We start from the raw sequence: 19759 nt of genomic DNA on the forward strand, positions 1-19759 counted from the left end.
CGATTTAGCATTTCGATGTAAGATTTAATATTTAGAATTAACGATTTAATACATTTCTAAATTCTATGTTAACAAATATTGTGCTAAAAAAGTGCCTTTCAAAAATTCACACCACTTTTTCAAACATTGTTTGAAGCTAAATGTGACAAAATGTTGCAGTTATTTTCAGCATAAGCCGCTTTACAAACGGCACCCCGTAACTATAAACTTGCTAAAGCTCACATAAGCTTGTTTTTATATCACAGTGAGGACACATCGTAGACATAATGCATTCCCTAACCCCTTACCCTAACCTTAACCATCATAATTAAGTGCCTTAAGTGCTTTACCCTAACCTTAAAACCAGGTCTTAACCATGAAAAAGCACTTTAAAGTTGTGAAGCCCAGTCAGAATGTTCTCACAAAGATATAAAAACATGTACGCACACACACTTCCTAATAGGAAGGACACTGCATTCATTTCCATTTATTTAGACAGCCTAAACAAAGTGTTAACCCTAACAGAAATGAGGTTCCCCCTCATTAGGACTTGCTTTTGGTATCCATGAGGACTACTGGTCCTGACAAGGTAAGTGTTTATTGCCTGAAAAGGCCCTACAGAGGTAATAAACTCAAAAATACAAACATATGTAGACCACACGCACATGCCTGCACACACACACCTTGGTGCAGCCTCGTCAATGTAAATATCAGCATTCACTCAATTTCATATGAAAACAAAAACCAAGAGCCATTTCGAGGTAATTCTGTTTAAAAATAACAGTACAAAAGGCTTCCAGTATATTTTCCAGACAGTTTGGTAATAATTACAGTTGCAGCATTCAAAAATAAGGACTTCATGAGTGGGTTGCTTTTAGGAAAATGTCAACCATCACTTCATCACAAAACCTGGCACAAGTGTTTTCACTGAACAGTGTGTGTGTGTGTGTGTGTGTGTGTGTGTGTCTTCTCTTGTTGGGACATTTTGTATTTATTTCATTTTAGGAGCAGCAGATTCATCCTGAAAACATGCACATGTTCTGAAAAAAAGGCTGATAATAAGGCATTTGAATATTCCGCATGTCGCTTTGGTTTGAAATGTAAATCCTCCAGAGGAGTGTCAGTGAATCAGGCTGAATGTACCGCGTCTGTCTCTCTTTTTTAAAATTATAATGTTAATTATCAACAGACCTTTCTTTTCATATCAGTATAAAAAGGAAAAAGAAAACATTTAAATTTCATTCACTTCCATGGAGTTTGGAGAGGCATCAGGGTGACAGTGATCGTAAAATCTACTCTACCGTGTAACAGTGTTGGTCAGAGTGAGGTGACCGGCACCTCCGATCTCTGCTCAGTAGCTGAACATTTGCTGTGCGGTGCTGCTCTGCTGCCCGTGCGGCTGGTTCTGGCCAGGTCGACCCGGGTCCAGACCCTGGTTCTGGACCTCCTGACTCTCACTCTGAGTTCCCTCCACCACGGGGACGACCTGGCTGCCCTCGGCCGCGGGTACAGGCCTCCAGGCCAGAGTGGGCGCCTCCAGCTGGTGACCCATGGGGTTGACCAGAGTGGTGAGGTTGATGAAGTGCGCGACAGACTGAGGCGCCGCACCCCCGCCGGGACCCACCGTTTCCGGGACTAGTTCGGCGGGACGGTTGTGGAGCATGGCGGAGCCGCTGACGGTGTCGAAGGTGACGGTGAGGATGGAGTTGTCCAGTGTGAGCGGCCGGTCGCTGGCCGTCAGGTGACCCACGGCTACAGGCTGCAGGCTGGTGAACTGGGTGGGGGCGTGGCTCGTGATGGGCGTGACGGTGATGTTGGTCAGCCCCACTGAGTTGTTTTGCGAGGTTGCAGATTGAGCGTTGGGGTCGGCAAGAACCACCACCTGAAACAACAGCGGTGGCACAGTAAGAAATAGACAATGATGATAGCATTTCATCTGCTGATTTAGTATTAAATATACAAGGTTAGGTGATCACTGACCTCTAATCTGTTTCAAATCTCCATCTTCTGTGTTCACATGCGTGTATATGCACACTCTGACCACTTTATTATGTAAATCTAGTCAACAAATAGGGTCACACGGTGGTGTAGTGGTTAGCACTCTCGCCTTGCAGCGAGAAGACCCGGGTTCGAGCCCCGGTTGGAACAAGGGCCTTTCTGCATGGAGTTTGCATGTTCTCCCCGTGTGTGCGTGGGTTCTCTCCGGGTTCTCCGGCTTCCTCCCACAGTCCAAAAACATGCAATGTGGGGATTAGGTGAATTGGACACTCTAAATTGACCATAGGAGTGAGTGTGAGAGTGAATGGTTGTTTGTCTCTAGTTGTGTGTGGCCCTGGCGAACTGTCCAGGGTGTACCCCGCCTATCGCCCGATGTAGCTGAGATTGGCACAGCACCCCCCGCGACCCTCTGGTGGAGGATAAAGCGGTTAGATGATGACTGACTGACTGACTAGTCAACAAATATCTATGAGTCAATCAAATGGCAGCACCTCAGTACATTTAGACATGTAGATGCAGTAATGAGTTCAAATGGAGCATCAGAATGAGGAAGAAAGTTGATGTAAGTCATTTAATTGTTGGTGTTTCAGAATCTGGGATATTCACACACAGTACATGTGTAGTAGTATTATATGTTGAATGCTGTAAAGAGTGACAAATGAGAGATAATACATCTCCAGTGTCATCACATTAGTTCATTGAACAACATGGGTTTTAAACATAAAAAAAAAATTAAGTAATAATTCACATAATTTAAAGGCTCTGAGGGACATTTTGTGCCATTCTGTTTTTTATTGTCAAGCCATTTTGTCTGTGTTGAATGAATATAGCTCAAATTTGATACATATATTTCAGGCTGATGTAGTTTTAAAAGACTGACTCATTTAAAGTGGAAAAAAAGTTTTTGGGAAAGTGACATTTTCTGCCACAAAGAACAAATTAGTCAGGATATTAAATGAACTCTTCAGGGTTAATTAGATTTACACCTTGTATTTCATAATTACCCACTTTAATTTTGTGAATGAATGTCCAACAGTTACTGAATCATGAACTCTGAGCAGCTGAAGTAACAGGGAGCCAAATCATTGTTGCTTCTGTGAATTTTTTATTTATTCTTTCCATCTGCAAAGTGCAGTCAGCTCCTTTCTGGGAGTTTTTGGCTCACTTTTAACCAGGACACCTGCTGGTTATACAAGTCATCGTTTCTTCTGTTTTTTTTTTAAAAAACAAACAGACGTTAGAAATGTTAATATAACAAGAAGCGGAAGAAGCTGTAAATGTGTGTTACCTGCTGGATGCTCTGCACAGCAGAGCTCGTCTCAGTTTCATCACCGACGATGACGGTGTTGAACTCCGTCATAGGTTCATGCCTCGGCTCGGTGAAATCGACAAATTCGTCGGACTCGGAGAGCTCCGGCTCAGCCGGAACCCTCTGTCTCTTTTTGGAGTGTCGGAACGGTCGGCTGGGCCTCTCTTGACATGTGCCGTCTTTTTCCAGGGTCAGAGTGGGCTGAGGGGGAGGAAGTGACATTGTTTAGATTGAATTCATTTAGAAATGATGCATGAAACCAGGCTTCATTTCACTCAGATTCATGTTTACAGTGTTGTTGTTTTTTTGTCTCAGTCTCTGTGTTTTTCCTTTGCAATTTTCTCTCTATGATGAATCACTGTTGTATTCTGTTAACATTTCAGCTGATGTCATCCTGCCCTGGTCCCTGATTGGCTGGGATTGTTAAGTCATTGTTGCAAGATGGAAAAGAGATCAGGGTCTGGTAGGTTTCCTTGACCGGTGTCTTTGAAGACTTCAGACTGCTGATTGTGAACCATTTAGGGCCGCAAAACTCATCTGCAGTGATCAGGCTGAAAAACATACGGTGCAAACTAGTCTTGAAGACGAGTGTAAAGAATAAGACAAACAGAATCACCAGGCAACACATTAGCACACATTAGAATAAATGTTGTATCTTATTTAATGTAATCTGCATTATCTATATCTCAGATTAACAGCAATTAGTTGTCTCCGAATAACCGATTCGTCTCATTATGGTGTGCTGCATCAGGAAATTTGAAAATCAAACCTGCACAATGCTGATAGAAGAATCATTGATCGTCGACGTTTCCTGAAGATCATCAAACTCATCCATCCTCGCAGACACCATCTAGAAGGCGAACAATGACAGTTTGACAACAGGTACTTGGCCTGATTCATCAAACACGTGTTTAGTTTCCCAGACGGGAGTCACCTCAGGGTGTTTGCGCCGCAGGTGTCGGTTCATGGACGCGCGAGTGGACACCTTGGTCCCACAGAGGTCGCACGACTGGGCCTCCACCTTCTCGTGGGTCAGGTGGACGTGCTTCTGCAGCATGTACTCCGTCAGGTACTTCTTATCACAGGTGGCGCATGTCCACGTCTTACCCACTGCGGTGACAAAGAGGAAAGTGGGGTCAGTCCAGCATCCTGTGTTCCACAATCTTCTCATGTAAACATCAATGATAGGGGTTTGTACATTTACAGAAGATGAACACAACAAAGTAAGGGTCTGAAACCTGTAGTCTCTTGAATGGCCACCAGAGGGCGACTCCTCTGGTGGCAAAAGGAAGTCATGCAGTAATAATGAGGCAACTTCTTACTCGATTTCTAATATTTGAGGTCTCATTCTTTCGTTTCAGATCTTTTTCGACACAACATGATGTCCATTTTTGTAAATTAGGGATGATAAAGTGTGGCATGGACCCTGTGATTTGACAGATAGTGCTGTCCAATAGAAACCTGGTTGCAGGTATAGTTGGACATGTAGTGGAAAAAACTCTGTTCTTGCAAATATGGTTTCTTCTGGTGTTAAAAGAATAACATGGAGCTCAAGGCTTCAAAACAGCAACTCACAAACCAACAGGTGACATTGAGTGTGACTCTAATCGATTCTGACCTCTGGGTTTCAGACTCAATTAGCAGGTGTTTCAATTTCTGAGTGGGTTTGGCTCTAAACATACTGAACTAATAAAAGAGGTAAATTACAGCGCTGGGCTTGGAACTGGCTTAAAGCCAATGTAACCGTGTGACTGAGTGGTGTGCAGCAGTGTGGCACGAGGAACCTGCCTGTGTGGATGAGCTTGTGCGTCTCCAGAGTCGTCCGCTCGCTGAACGTCTTTCCACACAGCTCACACATGAAGTCCTTCACACCTGCAGACACGAGGGAGAGAGAGGGAGAAGACGCAGACACGTAAAATATATCTGCCTGTGAAGATGGTGCTGCAACTGTCAGTCCACATGGAACCGACTATGACGCATGAATAATAAATCTGAAAAGGCCTCTCCATACTGTACGTGTTTCACGTCTACAGAGAATTCAAATTTATGCCTGATTTATAGCCCATTGCTCACCACGTTTGATAAATGACAACACATAACTCTGTGGTGCATGACCTTTAAATATAAACAAATAGTTTCATACGGGTGCCAAATGAGTTCACACAATGCGGACTAATCGGTGCCGCATGACTGCACTGCACACAGGAAGTGATTCCTTTTATGTCAAGACAGAAAGAAACGGCGACTTTGCACAACAATGAATTGAGACGTCGACAAACTGGTTGACAAGTGAATTCTTCTGCTCAAAACCCAATTATCAAGCAGTTTGATGGAATAAAAGCTTCTTGTTGCAGCCCGTCTCTGTGCTACTGGTGCACACACACAAACACTCCCTCAGTCAGGTCTGATAGTATTTTTTGACTGAGCCTGTTTTTAGATGAAGGATTGGTTATTTTTGCACACACACTTTTGGCAGTGGGCAGCACTTTGCTGTGCCTGGGGAGTGATGGCGATTGCTCAGAGGCACCACAGCCCTTGACCCATCCTGGGATTTGAACCAGCGACCTAGAGGTTACAAGCTCAAATCATTTCCTCTTGGTGTGTGACATAAGAAGACAGTGTAGAGTAACTTTTTCCTCTAAATGTCTTCAGATTCATGCACATGTACCTGATCCTATGTTCTGTTCCATTCTATCATGACAAATGTTGGTGCTGCCTCCAAACAACTGCATAGTGTTTATCCAAACATCTGCATACTCGGCCATTTTCCGCTTACCTGTGTGTCTCTTGTAATGTTTCAGCATGTTGACCTTTTGGGCAAACTTGCGGTTACACGCCTTGCACTCGTACTCTTTGATGCCCTTGTGAAGCTTCATGTGATGCCTCAGAGCGTGTTTGGTCTTCATGCCTACACAGGAGAACATCATCTTAAATTGGCGACAATCCAAACATCAGCCATGTCTATGTCGACTCTGTTGTTGATGCGGTGGAGAAAAAGAAGTCGCGCAGCGTGTGATGCGGCGGTGAGAACCTCACCTTTCCCACACTCTGCACATAGAAAGTCCCGGATGTCGTCATGGACCCTGAGGTGCTCCTTCAGCATGTCTTTCCTCGCAAATGATTTGCTACACTTGTCACAGCTGTGGCTCTTTACACCTGAATGACCAAAACACAGTCTCATTGATACAAAACCTGTGTTTAAAGTGTTTAAAGTTAACTTGTCTTCCTTTTTCTGTCCAATTTAGGTCACAAATGTTTCAAAAATGTTGTGGTTTAACCACCAACAGCAAAATTAGTGTCAACATCATCTTCCACTTTGCAAGGCATTATAGAAACTTTCTAAACATTCTAAAACACATGTTTATCTGAAACTAACAAAAGGAAAGACACTCACACAGTCTCTGTAAACCAGTTGCAAACTGAATATTGAAGGACAAAAAAATTACAAATACACTTAAATCCTAATTGCATATATGTTCATTGTATTTAATATGACAACAGAAGCAACGTGTGACCATATGTTCACCATTATTCTCAGAGATCAGAGTTCTGCTCACCAGTGTGGATGATCTTGTGTCTTTCCAGGTTCCCGATACTATTAAAGATTCGGCCACAGATCTCACATGGATGAATGTACCTTGGGGAAAGACGAGTGGATTTGACAGCAGGTTCCTTTCAGAGGTCAGTTTTACTCTGACTAAACATTTATGGAATTAAATTAAGTTCAGTTAATTTCAAATTCAGTTAATTAACACTTTTTTAACATGATTGACTTTTTAATGGAGTAAAAAAAAGGGGAATAATGGAGTCAAATGGATTGATAGCACAAAGAAAAGTGACAATTATCAAAGATGATCTATTGGTCTCATACAATAAAATCTCAAATGACCATGAGCCCTAAATATCATATTAAAGCTTCAATCATGAAAGGCAAGCAGCTGTAAAGAGACTGCATAATTTTATGCTTAAAGAAATTAAAAACAGGCACCACTGACCCTCATGTAGTGAGTGAGAAATGTAAAAAGAACCGAGTATAATTTTGTTTTTGAAAGATTTAACAAAAGCAGCCACAGCATTTTCATTAAAGGGGACATATTATGCAAAATCAACTTTTTAACCATTTCAATACTTATATTTGGGACTCTGGAGGCCCTACCAGTCGCCAAAGTGTGGAAAAAGAATACTCAGTCATGTTTTCGCGGTCCCCCTTAGTGTAAGTATAGGCGATAAAACGCTCAATGTTGAATTCACTGCGCTTATGACGGCAGCATGCGCATTTCACCGTGAATGTTACCACCCCACCAGTACGTTTACTTCGCAAGCTCCACCTTAGCTCCACCTTGTCCCTGCGAGAGTGCAGGCGAGGGAGGAAGAGCGGTATTATGTCAACGCGGAGGGACAAGTGTGCTGTTGGTGGCTGCACAGTGGAGCACAGTGTTTTACAGAGGATTTTATATATGAAGCTAATGTGCCGGATATATATGGTCGCCGTATTTAGTCAGGGGACGTATTTCACTGACGTACAAACACACACATTGTTAAGAAAAGATCACACAGAGCTCATAACTGACCATTCTGACACGTCCTAATTAAACATATTTGTTCAGTACGTCCTCCATGACCGGAGCACAGACTCAGTCTGATACAATCACATAAAGCAGCTGTTTATGCAGCTCGCTGCTGACGATCAGCGGTGCTGCACTCTCTGTGTCACCGCTGATCGCCAGCGGCGAGCTGCCTAAAGTGCCCGGAGCACCGGAGCTGGTCAGCGGAGGGGAGGTCTCCGGAGCACAGTCTCCGGTCTGATACAGCAACATGCAGTTTATTCAGCTCGCCGCGCGCCGCTGGCGATCAGCGGTGGCGATCAGCAGTGCTGTTCCAAATGTTTTTAACTGATTTACAGTTGGACAGTGTTCAGCTCGATCCTTATGTAGGGCGTCTCTTCCTGTGACGGCACTCTCGCTGTTTTCCGCGCACGCTGCCATGTTGATATTGTCAGAGAACTAGTGGAGGGAGGGGGAGACGAATAGAGCTGTAAAGCGCTGTAAAGAGGACAAATCAGAAACCCCCTGGAAGAAGTGGGTGTGTGTTTGCCTGTGTCTCATTTGCATATAAAGGGACCATGCACGAAAACCGAGCGTTCTGAAAGGGGCGGGTTTAGCAGGGTTATTGAACTACTATGATTCTTCATCCTTATGGTATTTTGACCAAAGCATGTCACTGACATGTTCATTAGGACACCAGGGAACTATTTTAATGGGGGGAAATAGGGTATAATATGTCCCCTTTAACACGTTGTGAGGTGTTTATTTTGTCCTTTGTGTGAGAATATTGTTACAGTCGAAACATAGTGTTTCTAAAGTGTCGAGGTTGTGAACGCCACTGTTATTAATGGCTCAGATGTTTAAAATTGGTAAAAAAAAGAAAAAAAGACTGATGTCGGACATGAAGACGTGGCATCGAGCCATACTCGGTATAATCAGCAGAGAACAGACTTGCCTCCATTTTATCTCGTGTTATTATCTCAGCCTTGACTTTACACTGCTAACAAATGTGTGTGTGTGTGAGCTGGGTCGTGTTTTCCTCTTACTTCTGCACTGCAGGGTCGGGCAGCTGCTCTCTGTGGATGACCAAGTGGGCGTTGTACGTGGCTTTCAGGGCAAAGCGGCGGTTGCAGATGCCGCAGCCGTAGCCTCGCTCTTTGTGCTGTTCCATGATATGCTTCAGATACTCCTTCCCCTTTGCAAACGACAGCTGCACACATACAGAACCTTTATTTGCCACTGACTGTCAAAGATATACGTCCATCCATCCATTGTCTCCTGCTTTTATCTTCCACGTGAGGGTTGTGGAGGCTGCTGGTGCCAATTCCAGCTGGCATAGGCACACCTGGGACAGGTCGCCAGTGCATCGCACGGCATTATAGAGACGATCAACCACTCACTCACAGGAAATTTAGAGCAGCCAATTAAACTGCCCATGCACAAACAAGATATTTGAGTGGCACCTTAATGCAAGTTAAACATTGAGTTTATATAACTCCATCTGTTCTTAGTTTTAAGTATCAGAGGACATTAGATGTCTGTTGCCTTGCTGAGTGTTAAGAAAAGCGCTATAAAAATACGATGTATTATTATTATTATTATTATTATTATTGAGCAGCCTTGAACATGTCAGTGAACTTGACCTGTGACGTTCTGCAGAGGATAAAAGAGGAGTAAAGACAAAACATTAATATTCAATAACGTATTTCCCCTTCACTTCTCTGAGTATGTTCTCAGATAAAGGGTCTACAGGCCTCCTCCTCTTCCTCCTCCTCCTCCTCTCTCACCAGCACAAAGCTTACTTGACATTTCTTGCAGTTGTACTTGTGGTGCTCCAGATCGTCCTCGTCTTCATCCTCGTCCGTTTCGTCACTGCTGCCAGCCGAAATGCCGATTTTCTTGATGAAGCCCTCTCTCTCCTGCTCATCCATTAAGGCTATGTCCTGAAGCACACACACACACACACACACAGAAAAAACATAAGTTAGGAGCTAAGGTCCAGAGAATGTGTAGAAGTACCGCGCATGAACTGCAGTGAAGTTTGATCACCACAGTCAGAAACCTGCTCTCATCTGCCACTGTCATCATCTATCAGAGTGTGTTGATGGTGTTTTAGTCTCATCCACAGTGCCATGGAATGACAAGTTGTGAAAGGACGTAATTACCTTCTCCTGTCTGTCTGTTTGACTCTGAGCAGCATAACTCAAAAGTTAAAGGACAGATTGAAATAAAATGTTCTGGAAATGTGGGCGAGTGCCTGACTGTGGGAACCTGAGTGGCCTCAGCCGAGTAACTTTCTCTCGTTTCTTTCTGAAACCCTTTTGGATGCTGTGTGTTAAAAATCCTTCTCCTTCACGTCCTGACAGCCATTAACAAATAAAGTAAAAAATAGCAGGCTTCACTGAAACCCATTCATCTGACCACTTTCTTCCTTTCCACTCAAAACAAAAACACACTCTGCCTGACAACCCGCTAGAAGTCAAGTGGAAGACGAAGCACCACCATAATCAAATCACTCAGGAGGGGCAGGTCATTCAGCAAATCGATCAGTTTGGTCCGAGTGAAATGACTGATCGTGCTTATTAAAGGTGGACAACAGAATGTGATGAGGATTTAAACAAACAAGATAAAAAAAAGTAGTGAACCGAACCTACTTTCAATGCAGAAAGACCTGATTAAACGATTAAAGTATGAAAATCATGCTGCACATTTTATGAATATTTACAGCTGCAATGGCCCAGCTGACGTGATGTTTTCTTCGGTGTGTCATCGGGGTAAAATATGGTCCTGCAGACATTTGCTGTGGCAGGAAGTACCACAGAGGAGAGTGTGCAGGTGTGTGTGTGTGTGTGGTTGTCGGGACAAAATGTCACCGTGACAGTATTAGAACAGATTGTAAGATACAGTACAGTGGAGGGTGGCGCATGAGTGGAGCCCGTCAGGCCGGATCTGACAACATTTTTTAAATTATACTTCAGTCAGCCTACTTTATAAAGCCTGACTGTAATGCTTAAAGGAATACTTCACTGATTTGCATTTAGCTTTGTATTACTAGAATAGTTTCGTGTTACTTGCCCACCAGTGACACTTGGTACGAGGGACGGGACCTCATTCCCTGAATGTAAACAGTGTCCGCCATCTTTGCTAACACTTACGGGACTAACAGGACCAAGTGTCACTGGTGGGCAAGCAGCAAAGAAAAAAATGAAGATATTTCTCAACTCAGGGGAAAATGAGGTTGGGAAGCACCATTTTTCAACAATACTACCCCTATTCTAGTAATACAGAGCTAAATGAAAATCAGTGAAGTATTCCTTTAAGCCTCATGCACATGGAAACAGAACTTTACATTTTTCTTTCGTACATATTTTTCTGTAAACACAGAATTGTTTCAAGAATCATCCACACCCCCCCCCAAAAAATGACTCTAAAGGCTGTACTGCATATGCCAGGCCTGTGTGTGGCGCTGTAATGCTGCTACAGAAATACACCAAAAGGAAGAGGAAGACATTGAGCATGCACGTAAAGCATACACACTTCAGTCAGTCAGTCATCATCTAACCGCTTTATCCTCCACCAGAGGGTCGCGGGGGGTGCTGTGCCAATCTCAGCTACATCGGGCGATAGGCGGGGTACACCCTGGACAGTTCGCCAGTCCATCGCAGGGCCACACACAACTAGAGACAAACAACCATTCACTCTCACACTATGGTCAATTTAGAGTGTCCAATTCACCTAATCCCCACATTGCATGTTTTTGGACTGTGGGAGGAAGCCGGAGAACCCGGAGAGAACCCACGCACACACGGGGAGAACATGCAAACTCCATGCAGAAAGGCCCTTGTTCCAACCGGGGCTCGAACCCGGGTCTTCTCACTGCAAGGCGAGAGTGCTAACCATACACACTTTAAATTTATAAAAAAAGGAAAAAGTATTCTAAAAAGTATATAGTTTCAGTCCATACAATGACAGAAACAGAGACTAAATGAACCAAGTCAAAGAGACAAAGGCAAAAAATAAAAGTTAACTTAAAGCCAAACAAAAGAATAAGAAAACTACAAAGGCGAAGACAAACGAAAGGAGGTGGGACAATGACATCATCCTCATTTTATGATATAAAACCTTTGCAGTAGGGGTGGGCGGTATACCGGTGTCATAGTCAGCACCGGTGTGACATTGCGCCATGATATGGATTTTGCAATACCGTCAATACCGTGATAAATCAATTGAGCGCCAATAATCTCCTAATTCTAAATAATAATGCATTACATTTTCTTCAAACGTTCAGTGGTCTGAATATCTGTCCTTATATACTGTATATCTTGTTGCTAATAAAAAAGTAAAACATATTCGGTGGTAAAAGGGGAGTGGCCATTAAATTAGCGTAACGAGCTCTTGGGTAATCAATAAAGAAACAACTGCTCAAACATCGCCAAGAAAGGTCGGGCCAATAATATCTGAAAAAAGATGAGTGGAGTGTTGGAACCAGAGGGAGAGACCGAGGCCGCTGGAAGTTGCGAAGCAGATGCCTCCAGACCGCCTTCTTCCCCGAAGACCACACTGGAGCAATAATTGCGTTAGGCGCAAACATGGTGCGCGCTCTGGAAATTAATAAATATACGAGACTTGCATGTTTTGGACACAGACTGCACAACGCTATTGGTAAGTTACACTATGTAAACCTAACATTTCATATTCAGAAAATTTGTCAAGTCCTTTTCTGTTTGTATTAAAAAAGAAAACAAAAACAAATTTAAGGCCAACACATTAGTATTGTATTGTACTGTTCGTTAGTAGTGTTTAGCCGTGATTCCTCTGGGGACCGGATCAGAAAGGAAAAAAAACTACAAATATCAGATTAGAATATTATTAAAAAATATGTACTCCTCTCAAAACCTACCAAAAAAAGTAATACCGTGATATTATACTGTCACCGTTCAAAAGATGAAAAATACCGTGATATTAATTTTAGGTCATATCGCCCACCCCGACCTTGCAGATTCTCTTAAACTCGTTTTCATGTGTCATTTGTCAAATTTCAGGCAGCACAAACATGGGTAATGTAGTCCTAAGCTTAGGATGGAGGCTGAGACTCAAACACAAAAATCAGGAGGCCTGTCGTGTTCAGGTCACAGTCAGTTTGTTTTTTTCTTGGCCCAAGCTGTTCACTAAGATACAATCATGTAGTAAAGACATCCAAGTCGTCGTGAATGAGTTGAAAAAAAATAGATTTTCCAGTTCATACTGATCTAAATTAAGAGAGGGAAAGCTGAGATGGTCACGTGCAGGAGGGACAGTGATTATATTGGACAAAGGACGTTAAAGATTGATGGTGGAAACAGGAAACAGGAAAAGAGGAAGGACAAGGAGGACAGACACAAGAAAGAGGACAAGGTGGAGGCAGATGATCCCCTGCGGCAACCCCTGAAGGGAGAAGCCGAAAGAAGAAGAAGATTCTTCTTCATTTGAAAGAGCTGAGATCGATTCATAAAATCCTCAGGTCAATCCTTTATTTTATGCCATTTCCTGTATCATCCACACAAAATCTTGCTAGATCATTGTGGTGATGCGAGAATTAGATGCAGGCCAAGCTGCACTCACAGCGCCCTCTGCTGGACAACCTGGAAATCACTTTAAACTGTCTGATGTGCTTCAAGGCTTTACCGAACAGGTTTTCACATGTTACAGAAGAACAATCACCTGCAACTGTACAGAAGAGTTTCACTGTGTGGTCATATTAAATAACAAGTGCAGTGATGTAACTACTTTGGGCTAATTTTTAATATTTTAATGTCATAGCAGGTTAGAGATTCAAATTCTGTACAATTTGTGGCATAGATTCTGTTAAAATGTCTTTCATAACCAAGTTAATGGAAACTGAAATATCTTTAAATGAATCAAATCCAGACCTTGTGAATCAGGATCATAAGGATTTAGGAAATCAGGGGTGTCAACCATCACAATATGATCTACAGTTCACACACTTCAGGTTACGTGGACTCACCTTGAAGTGGACGTGTATGTGATCCCGGAGGACGTCCACGCGGAAGAACTTGCGGCCGCAGATCTCGCAGGTGTACTTCTTATCGCCGTGAGTCAACAGGTGCTTGTTCATGTTACTCCTGCAGGAGAACACCTGTGCACACAAGCACGCGTCACTACACTCGCCGGTACTCACTGTGTGCAGTTACTTTCTCCTGCTGACAGAAGCACCGTGAACCTCTGGTGCTGTTCAGAAGTGCTCACCTTCCCACAGATGGGACAGGGGGACGGCTCCTTCCTGTACTTGGTCCCCTCTTCTCCGTTGGCCTCCAGCTCCTCTCGCTTCATGTGCTTTGGTCCTGTCAAGATGTATTATGGGATTAGTTCAGCAAATAAAAAATATGGCAACACACAGAGCACAACACACGTTGTGATACAGTTATTATAGTTTACCTTTGATGTTGTTGTTTTTTTTTTTTTTACATTTATAAGCTCCACTTGTAATTCGCTTATGACACACTGGTGAAAGTTCTACGGCTGTGCATAACGGTAAATCAGTGACACCTAGAGGTGAGATTGCAGAATGCAACAAATATATATGGGTAGTATATTCATTTTTTTGACAGTAGTGCTCTGGTAGCTGACATTACACCACCAAGGTAATGCCTCTGACAATGGTTTTCATCATAAAAGTGAACACAGATCCAGAGAAACGGAGGTGAATCACTGCCATGAAACGCACTCACAGCGAGCAGAAGAAGACGATGGGAACAAACCCAAGCAACGGATATCGTGGTTAACCATCGAAAAATGAGTCACCTGATGTCCGGAGCTCTACAGACCCTCCTAAATGTTCCTAACAAGGACCTTTAACACGCGTTCCATGTCGTACAGGTGACTCACCAACGCCGTGCCTCCTGTGGTGCTCCTGCATGACGTCTTTGCGGTAGAACATCTTGTTGCAGATCTCGCAGGAGTAGAGCTTCTCGCCGTGCTTCTTCTTGTGCTTGGAGAGGTTGCTGTTGGTGGAGAAGAACCGCGAGCAGATGTCACACTGGAACGTCTTGTCATCTGGAGAGAAAACAAACCATCATGTCACTTCAACTGGTTTAAAAAAAGATATATAGCAACAGGTCGGTGGTTGCTGCTACCTGTCCGACAGTTGTGGAACTTTAAGGCATTTTCCAGGCGAAAGGATTTCTCACATGTGTTGCATTTGTATTTGTACTCGTGGTCAGGCTGTTGGATGCACATAAGGAGAAGATGTTAGAAGAAGAAAAAACACAAACCCTGGATGTGACAGGTTGGTGTGTTACTCACCATGGTCTTGCTGTGCTTGTAAGAGATGTGCTGCTTCAGACTTTCTTTGCGACTGAACAACTTATCACATTCATCACACTTGAACAGTTTGTCACCTGGGAGGAGACACATGACGGACAATTAACACGACATTCATCCTCAAGTGGGTTTCTGCTTGGTGATTTTGCACACTCTTTAAATTAAAACTACTTCTTTACACCAGCCATTCCCAAACTTAAGAGTGTCGGGGACCACTTTGAAATCTGAAAATGAGGTCCACACCTAAACCTTGAATTGCAACTAAGATCATACGTTCCACTCAGCTTTACGTACCATGAGATCTGATGTGTCTGTTGAGGTTGCTGCTGTTCTGGAAGACCTTGTTGCAGAGGGAGCAGCGGTACACCCTCTTGTGCTCTCTGACTTTGTGTCTCTTGAGGACAGGCTCACTCGCTGATGCTGCTGCCGCCGCCACCGGCTCCGACGTCGCCGCTGGGGGCTTGACATCTGTACACGTGAGGAATCCAATGTCAAAGAGGAATTTACTGTAGGTCCTCAGACTCTAAAACTACTATAGTAATATTCACGTGTGATGTGTGTTTGTTTGCTAAAATGTTCTTATCAAACACAAGCTCCCTCTTCAAACAATTCGTTTTTTCAAATATTTTTTTTCCCAGAATGCCATTCTGTAAAACTCTGCAATACCCAGCACCTGTACAACGTCAGAGTGGCAGTGATGCAGCTGTGAGGACCGTCTGAGTCATTGTTTACATTTTCTCCTTGTTGTGTACGCTACTATGTGTTGTTGTTGTGTTTTGTTGTCTTCACTGATGTTAACACTCGCTCAGCTGCCCCTCAACGCGATGTCAGACACATTTTTCTACAAACTGGTCCAACAGATACCAACAGTGTTTTCTCAAATCTCACCTTTGCTTTTGCTCACGGTGGCTGTGGCTCCAGGCCGGCGTCCTTTGGTTCTCCTCCCTGCTCGGCTCTGGCCTCTCTTGGGGACCGGCTGACGTATGGGAGCGCTGCCCTCCTCCTCCTCCTCCTCCTCTTCAAATGGGGCAAGCAAGTTCTCTTCTGGGTCGACCGGAGGCAAACTCACTGTCTTCACCTCGTCAAGGTGACTCAACATGTTGCCTGAGATTTACAGAAGGAGGTAGGGGGGAGATACAGGATAATTAACCATGACACAGCATAAATAAAAATAATTCAAAAACCGTATCAGGAAGGAAGAGCAGATATTTGTAAGACAGTCACTGAAGTGACGAGCGTTACCCGTGTTTGCCTCTTCGTCCACCGTGGGTATGTGAGCTCGGATTTTCTCAGAGGTCTCCATTTTAGACATCAACACATCTGAGGAGAGGAGGGAAAAAAAAGTTTTTTTTTTATTATTTGTATTTTTTTTTATTATTTATAAATAACGCAGATTGTCGCGTGAAGGTGAAGTTGGAGCAAACAAACACATTTTGGGTCAAACTCACCAGTCTTTTGTGTGTGTGTCAGATTTTATATTTCGTTTTTAATGTCAACATTAAAAGTAAAGTTAGGAGCATCAGCTTGGTCTTGTTCGGTAAGACTGATCTACCTGGTGGAGGTGGTGGTGGAAGTGGAGGCTTCAGCACAGTCTTCTCCATCTTCTTGGCGTAGAAAGCTCCATACCAGACCCTCAGCTCTGTGCCTGGGAGCAGATCCTGAGAAACAAACGGCAGAGGTGAACCAGAACCAGAGCCAACACCGGTCTCCTATCAGAGGTTCAGGGTCAGGTTCAGGATGGATGCGAGTCACCTGGGAGGTGTTGAAGTACACGTCATCGTCCTGCTGGTAAGCCGTCAGGTTCTGGTGTTTGTGGTCAGTTGCAGGTCGCACCAGCATCATCCAGTTACAGTCTTCTTCATTGCTGGAGTCAAAACACACCACCACCCTATCCTTCTGGAAGATCTGCCAATTAGGAGGAGGGAAGATATATAATATAATATATATAATAATAATATAATATAAGAATATAAGATAAGATAACAGTCACATCTGTTCAGCTAAAATAAAGCAAATGCGTCCATGCTACAAGTAAACAAGGCCAGTGCTCATCAGTCTCCACCTTCAGAGGAAACGGGCCTTCCTTCTCCAGGTAAGGAACTCTCTTAGCCTCAAAGGGGCCAAACCGAGTTCTCTTGACCAGCCGCCGCAGGACAAACACGCCCTCCTGCCCGTCAGCCACCGCTCTGATATCCAGGCTGTTTGGTAGAGACGACCTGGTCCATGAAAAAGGAAAACAATACAGCAACGGTGTTTGATATGACACTGCAGTAATATAAAGAAAGGCAGAGCATATGAAAACAAGTCATAAGTTTCAGCTTCTTAAATGTGCATATTTTGTATATTGAGCATCATTTCACTATTAAATTTGGGAAATATCAATTGACTTTTTCCACCAATATTTTAAGGACCCAAAAAACGAAATGATTATTTGAAAAAAATAATTGACAGATTAATGAGTCGTGTCCCGGTCCGGCCCTTTCTGTGTGGAGTTTGCATGTTCCCCCTGTGTGTGTGGGGGGGTTTTCTACAGGTTCTGTGTGCACTTTCCAACCCCAGAGTCAGCCTCCAGACAGAGGTCAGAGGTCAGTGTCTTGCAGGTTCTTGCTGAATGTCAGTAGTAGCGAGCTGCCGCTCACTCACCGAGCTCGGCTGAGGACGAAGGAGTCCTCGACAGTCACCAGCGGTCCCAGTTCAGGACACTCGGAGTCATGGTACTGACCACAGTCCTCGCACCCTGGCACACACACACACACACACACACACATATCACACTCATCATTACACTGGTCATATGACTGCAACTCATGATACTATTGCATTAAATGTAAACGGGTGGAGCCTCACATATGTAATCTACTTTCATTTTCTGAAATCTTGTAGAAACAGGTGAACTAATATTAGTAGTTATGTGTTTGAGAAAACATTACTGACGTTACCAAAAACGTGTCACTATAATGTTCAAAAACATGCAACACAGGACAAAGTGAAAAACATGAATCACATTATGAGACCATTATTAAGGTCTAAGGTCCTGGACTGACTGGAAAGATACACATAAAATACTGTAAATTTGTTCCACTCTGATAATAGATATTCACTGCAATGTTCTCTAAAATAACGTGCAATAATATATTGCAGTATATACTGTACATAACCCCACATAGTATACTGTCTCATCCCTGACTGTCAACACTAACTGGTCTGTCACACACACAGAACCAGGTGTTGGTCTCCATGAGGACTGCTGGTCCTAAGAACGTCAGTTATTATGTTAGAAAAGGTCCTAAAGAGGAGATTCATACTCACAGATGAACTCATCTGGCGTGTGCTCAGCCATTATTCCAACCTATGGACAAAAAACCCCAAAAAGATTATTTTACATATATATAGTATATATGTATACTGTACATATATACAGTATATACATATTTATGTTTCCTACCAGAGATCAGAATCATCACAGAGAGAAAGTGTGCACACACACACATAAAACGAACTACTTTATGTGTCAATAAGAATTGAACTTGTGAGTCTACACACACACATTTAATCGGTGACAGTGAATGCAACACAGCTCCCTGATAAACACTGATGTATTGATCATGGCAGCATGAACTGTCTTTAGGTGTGAGGCCACACACACACACACACACACACACACTCAGACAGACGAAGCACAGCAGTCCGGTATAAACTGGGATCCAGGATTTGAATCGCTCCCTAAGTGTAGCCGGGTTTTAACTCCGATCTGCGAGGCTCCTCTTCACTGCACTGTAACAAAGAACAGTCGGCATGGCGGATGGACCGGAGACACAAACCCTCAGACCGGAGTCGATGCTCTTCGGCGGGAGACAGTGCGCAGAGGAGGCGGCGTAGGAAGAGTCAGGGCGAACAGGACAACGCAGCTGCAGCTCCACTACCACACTAAGCCGCCATGTTACACAAAAGCGACGTGTATTTGTAGAAAAACACGTTACCTTTCTTGCAGTAGACTCTTCATTTAGCGAATCCTGACTCCGGGTTCCAATCCGCTCCAGAAACGGCGCAGGACCGGAAACGCGCCGCGCCGAGTGCATTGTGGGAGCTGTAGGCACATGCTCGTCATACAAAGCACCTTGATCAAGCTTCAGTTAGGTTATGTAAAATGTAATACTACAAGATGATACAGAAATGAATAGGAATTATACATTTATTAAGTGTAATGAACAGAGTTAATTTCCTTTTTTTTTAATTGAGCTTATTGTATGTCAAATGCCTTCCAACGCAGCTTCAAAGTGCTTTAACACCAGCCTTACTTGATATTGATTAAATGCTCATTTCAGTTTAAATGGCAATTATTCTCAATTTAATCTTTAAATTGAAAAAAAAAGTCTCAATTTCTGACGATTATGATGATTTTATGACTTAAATTGCTGCTTTGTGAATTTGAAAGTATCATTAGTCTTTTTATTATGAAACAACTCAAATCTTTAACTGCCATTTAAATGTAGTGATGTAAAAAGCGTAATAGCTCCATCTGAACTGTATCTATTACCATTAAATGAACTTACAGTATGCACAGAAAATGTGAGTATCTTTATCTTTATAAGCTTAGTGGGATATTGTT

General features: G+C 43.3%; 1 protein-coding gene across 2 annotated transcripts; it reads right to left on the reverse strand.

Annotated features, from left to right (window-relative positions):
• Positions 1–451: 451 nt before the first annotated feature.
• Positions 452–19301, reverse strand: prdm15 (PR domain containing 15). 2 transcript variants are annotated; one of them, XM_044041968.1, is made up of 24 exons: positions 19131–19301; positions 18460–18499; positions 17794–17887; positions 17213–17366; positions 16903–17055; positions 16703–16808; positions 16393–16470; positions 16039–16254; positions 15445–15618; positions 15133–15227; positions 14964–15051; positions 14716–14883; positions 14077–14171; positions 13835–13966; positions 9633–9773; positions 8877–9040; positions 6844–6923; positions 6323–6442; positions 6063–6194; positions 5075–5158; positions 4221–4396; positions 4056–4136; positions 3266–3487; positions 452–1861 (listed from the first exon to the last, which is right to left on the reverse strand). In XM_044041968.1, the coding sequence occupies exons 1-24, from the start codon at positions 19227–19229 to the stop codon at positions 1331–1333; spliced, it is 3423 nt and encodes a 1140-aa protein (XP_043897903.1). In that variant the 5' UTR covers positions 19230–19301; the 3' UTR covers positions 452–1330. The 2 variants fall into 2 exon arrangements, with proteins under 2 accessions (XP_043897903.1, XP_043897904.1); XM_044041969.1 differs by lacking the exon at positions 19131–19301 and adding an exon at positions 18815–19120.
• Between the last annotated feature and the right edge of the window lie 458 nt (positions 19302–19759).

This window comes from Solea senegalensis, linkage group LG13 (genome assembly GCF_019176455.1).
Source record: "Solea senegalensis isolate Sse05_10M linkage group LG13, IFAPA_SoseM_1, whole genome shotgun sequence".
NCBI classification, from domain to species: domain Eukaryota; kingdom Metazoa; phylum Chordata; class Actinopteri; order Pleuronectiformes; family Soleidae; genus Solea; species Solea senegalensis.

Coding starts and splice junctions, on each gene's coding strand:
- prdm15 (XM_044041968.1), bottom strand. CDS start 19,229: ATGCACTCGGCGCGGCGCGTTTCCGGTCCTGCGCCGTTTCTGGAGCGG. Junction 6,924..8,876: donor CCCGACCCTGCAGTGCAGAA/GTAAGAGGAAAA, acceptor TCTTTCCCCAAG/GTACATTCATCCATGTGAGA. Junction 6,195..6,322: donor ATGTGCAGAGTGTGGGAAAG/GTGAGGTTCTCA, acceptor TCTCCTGTGTAG/GCATGAAGACCAAACACGCT.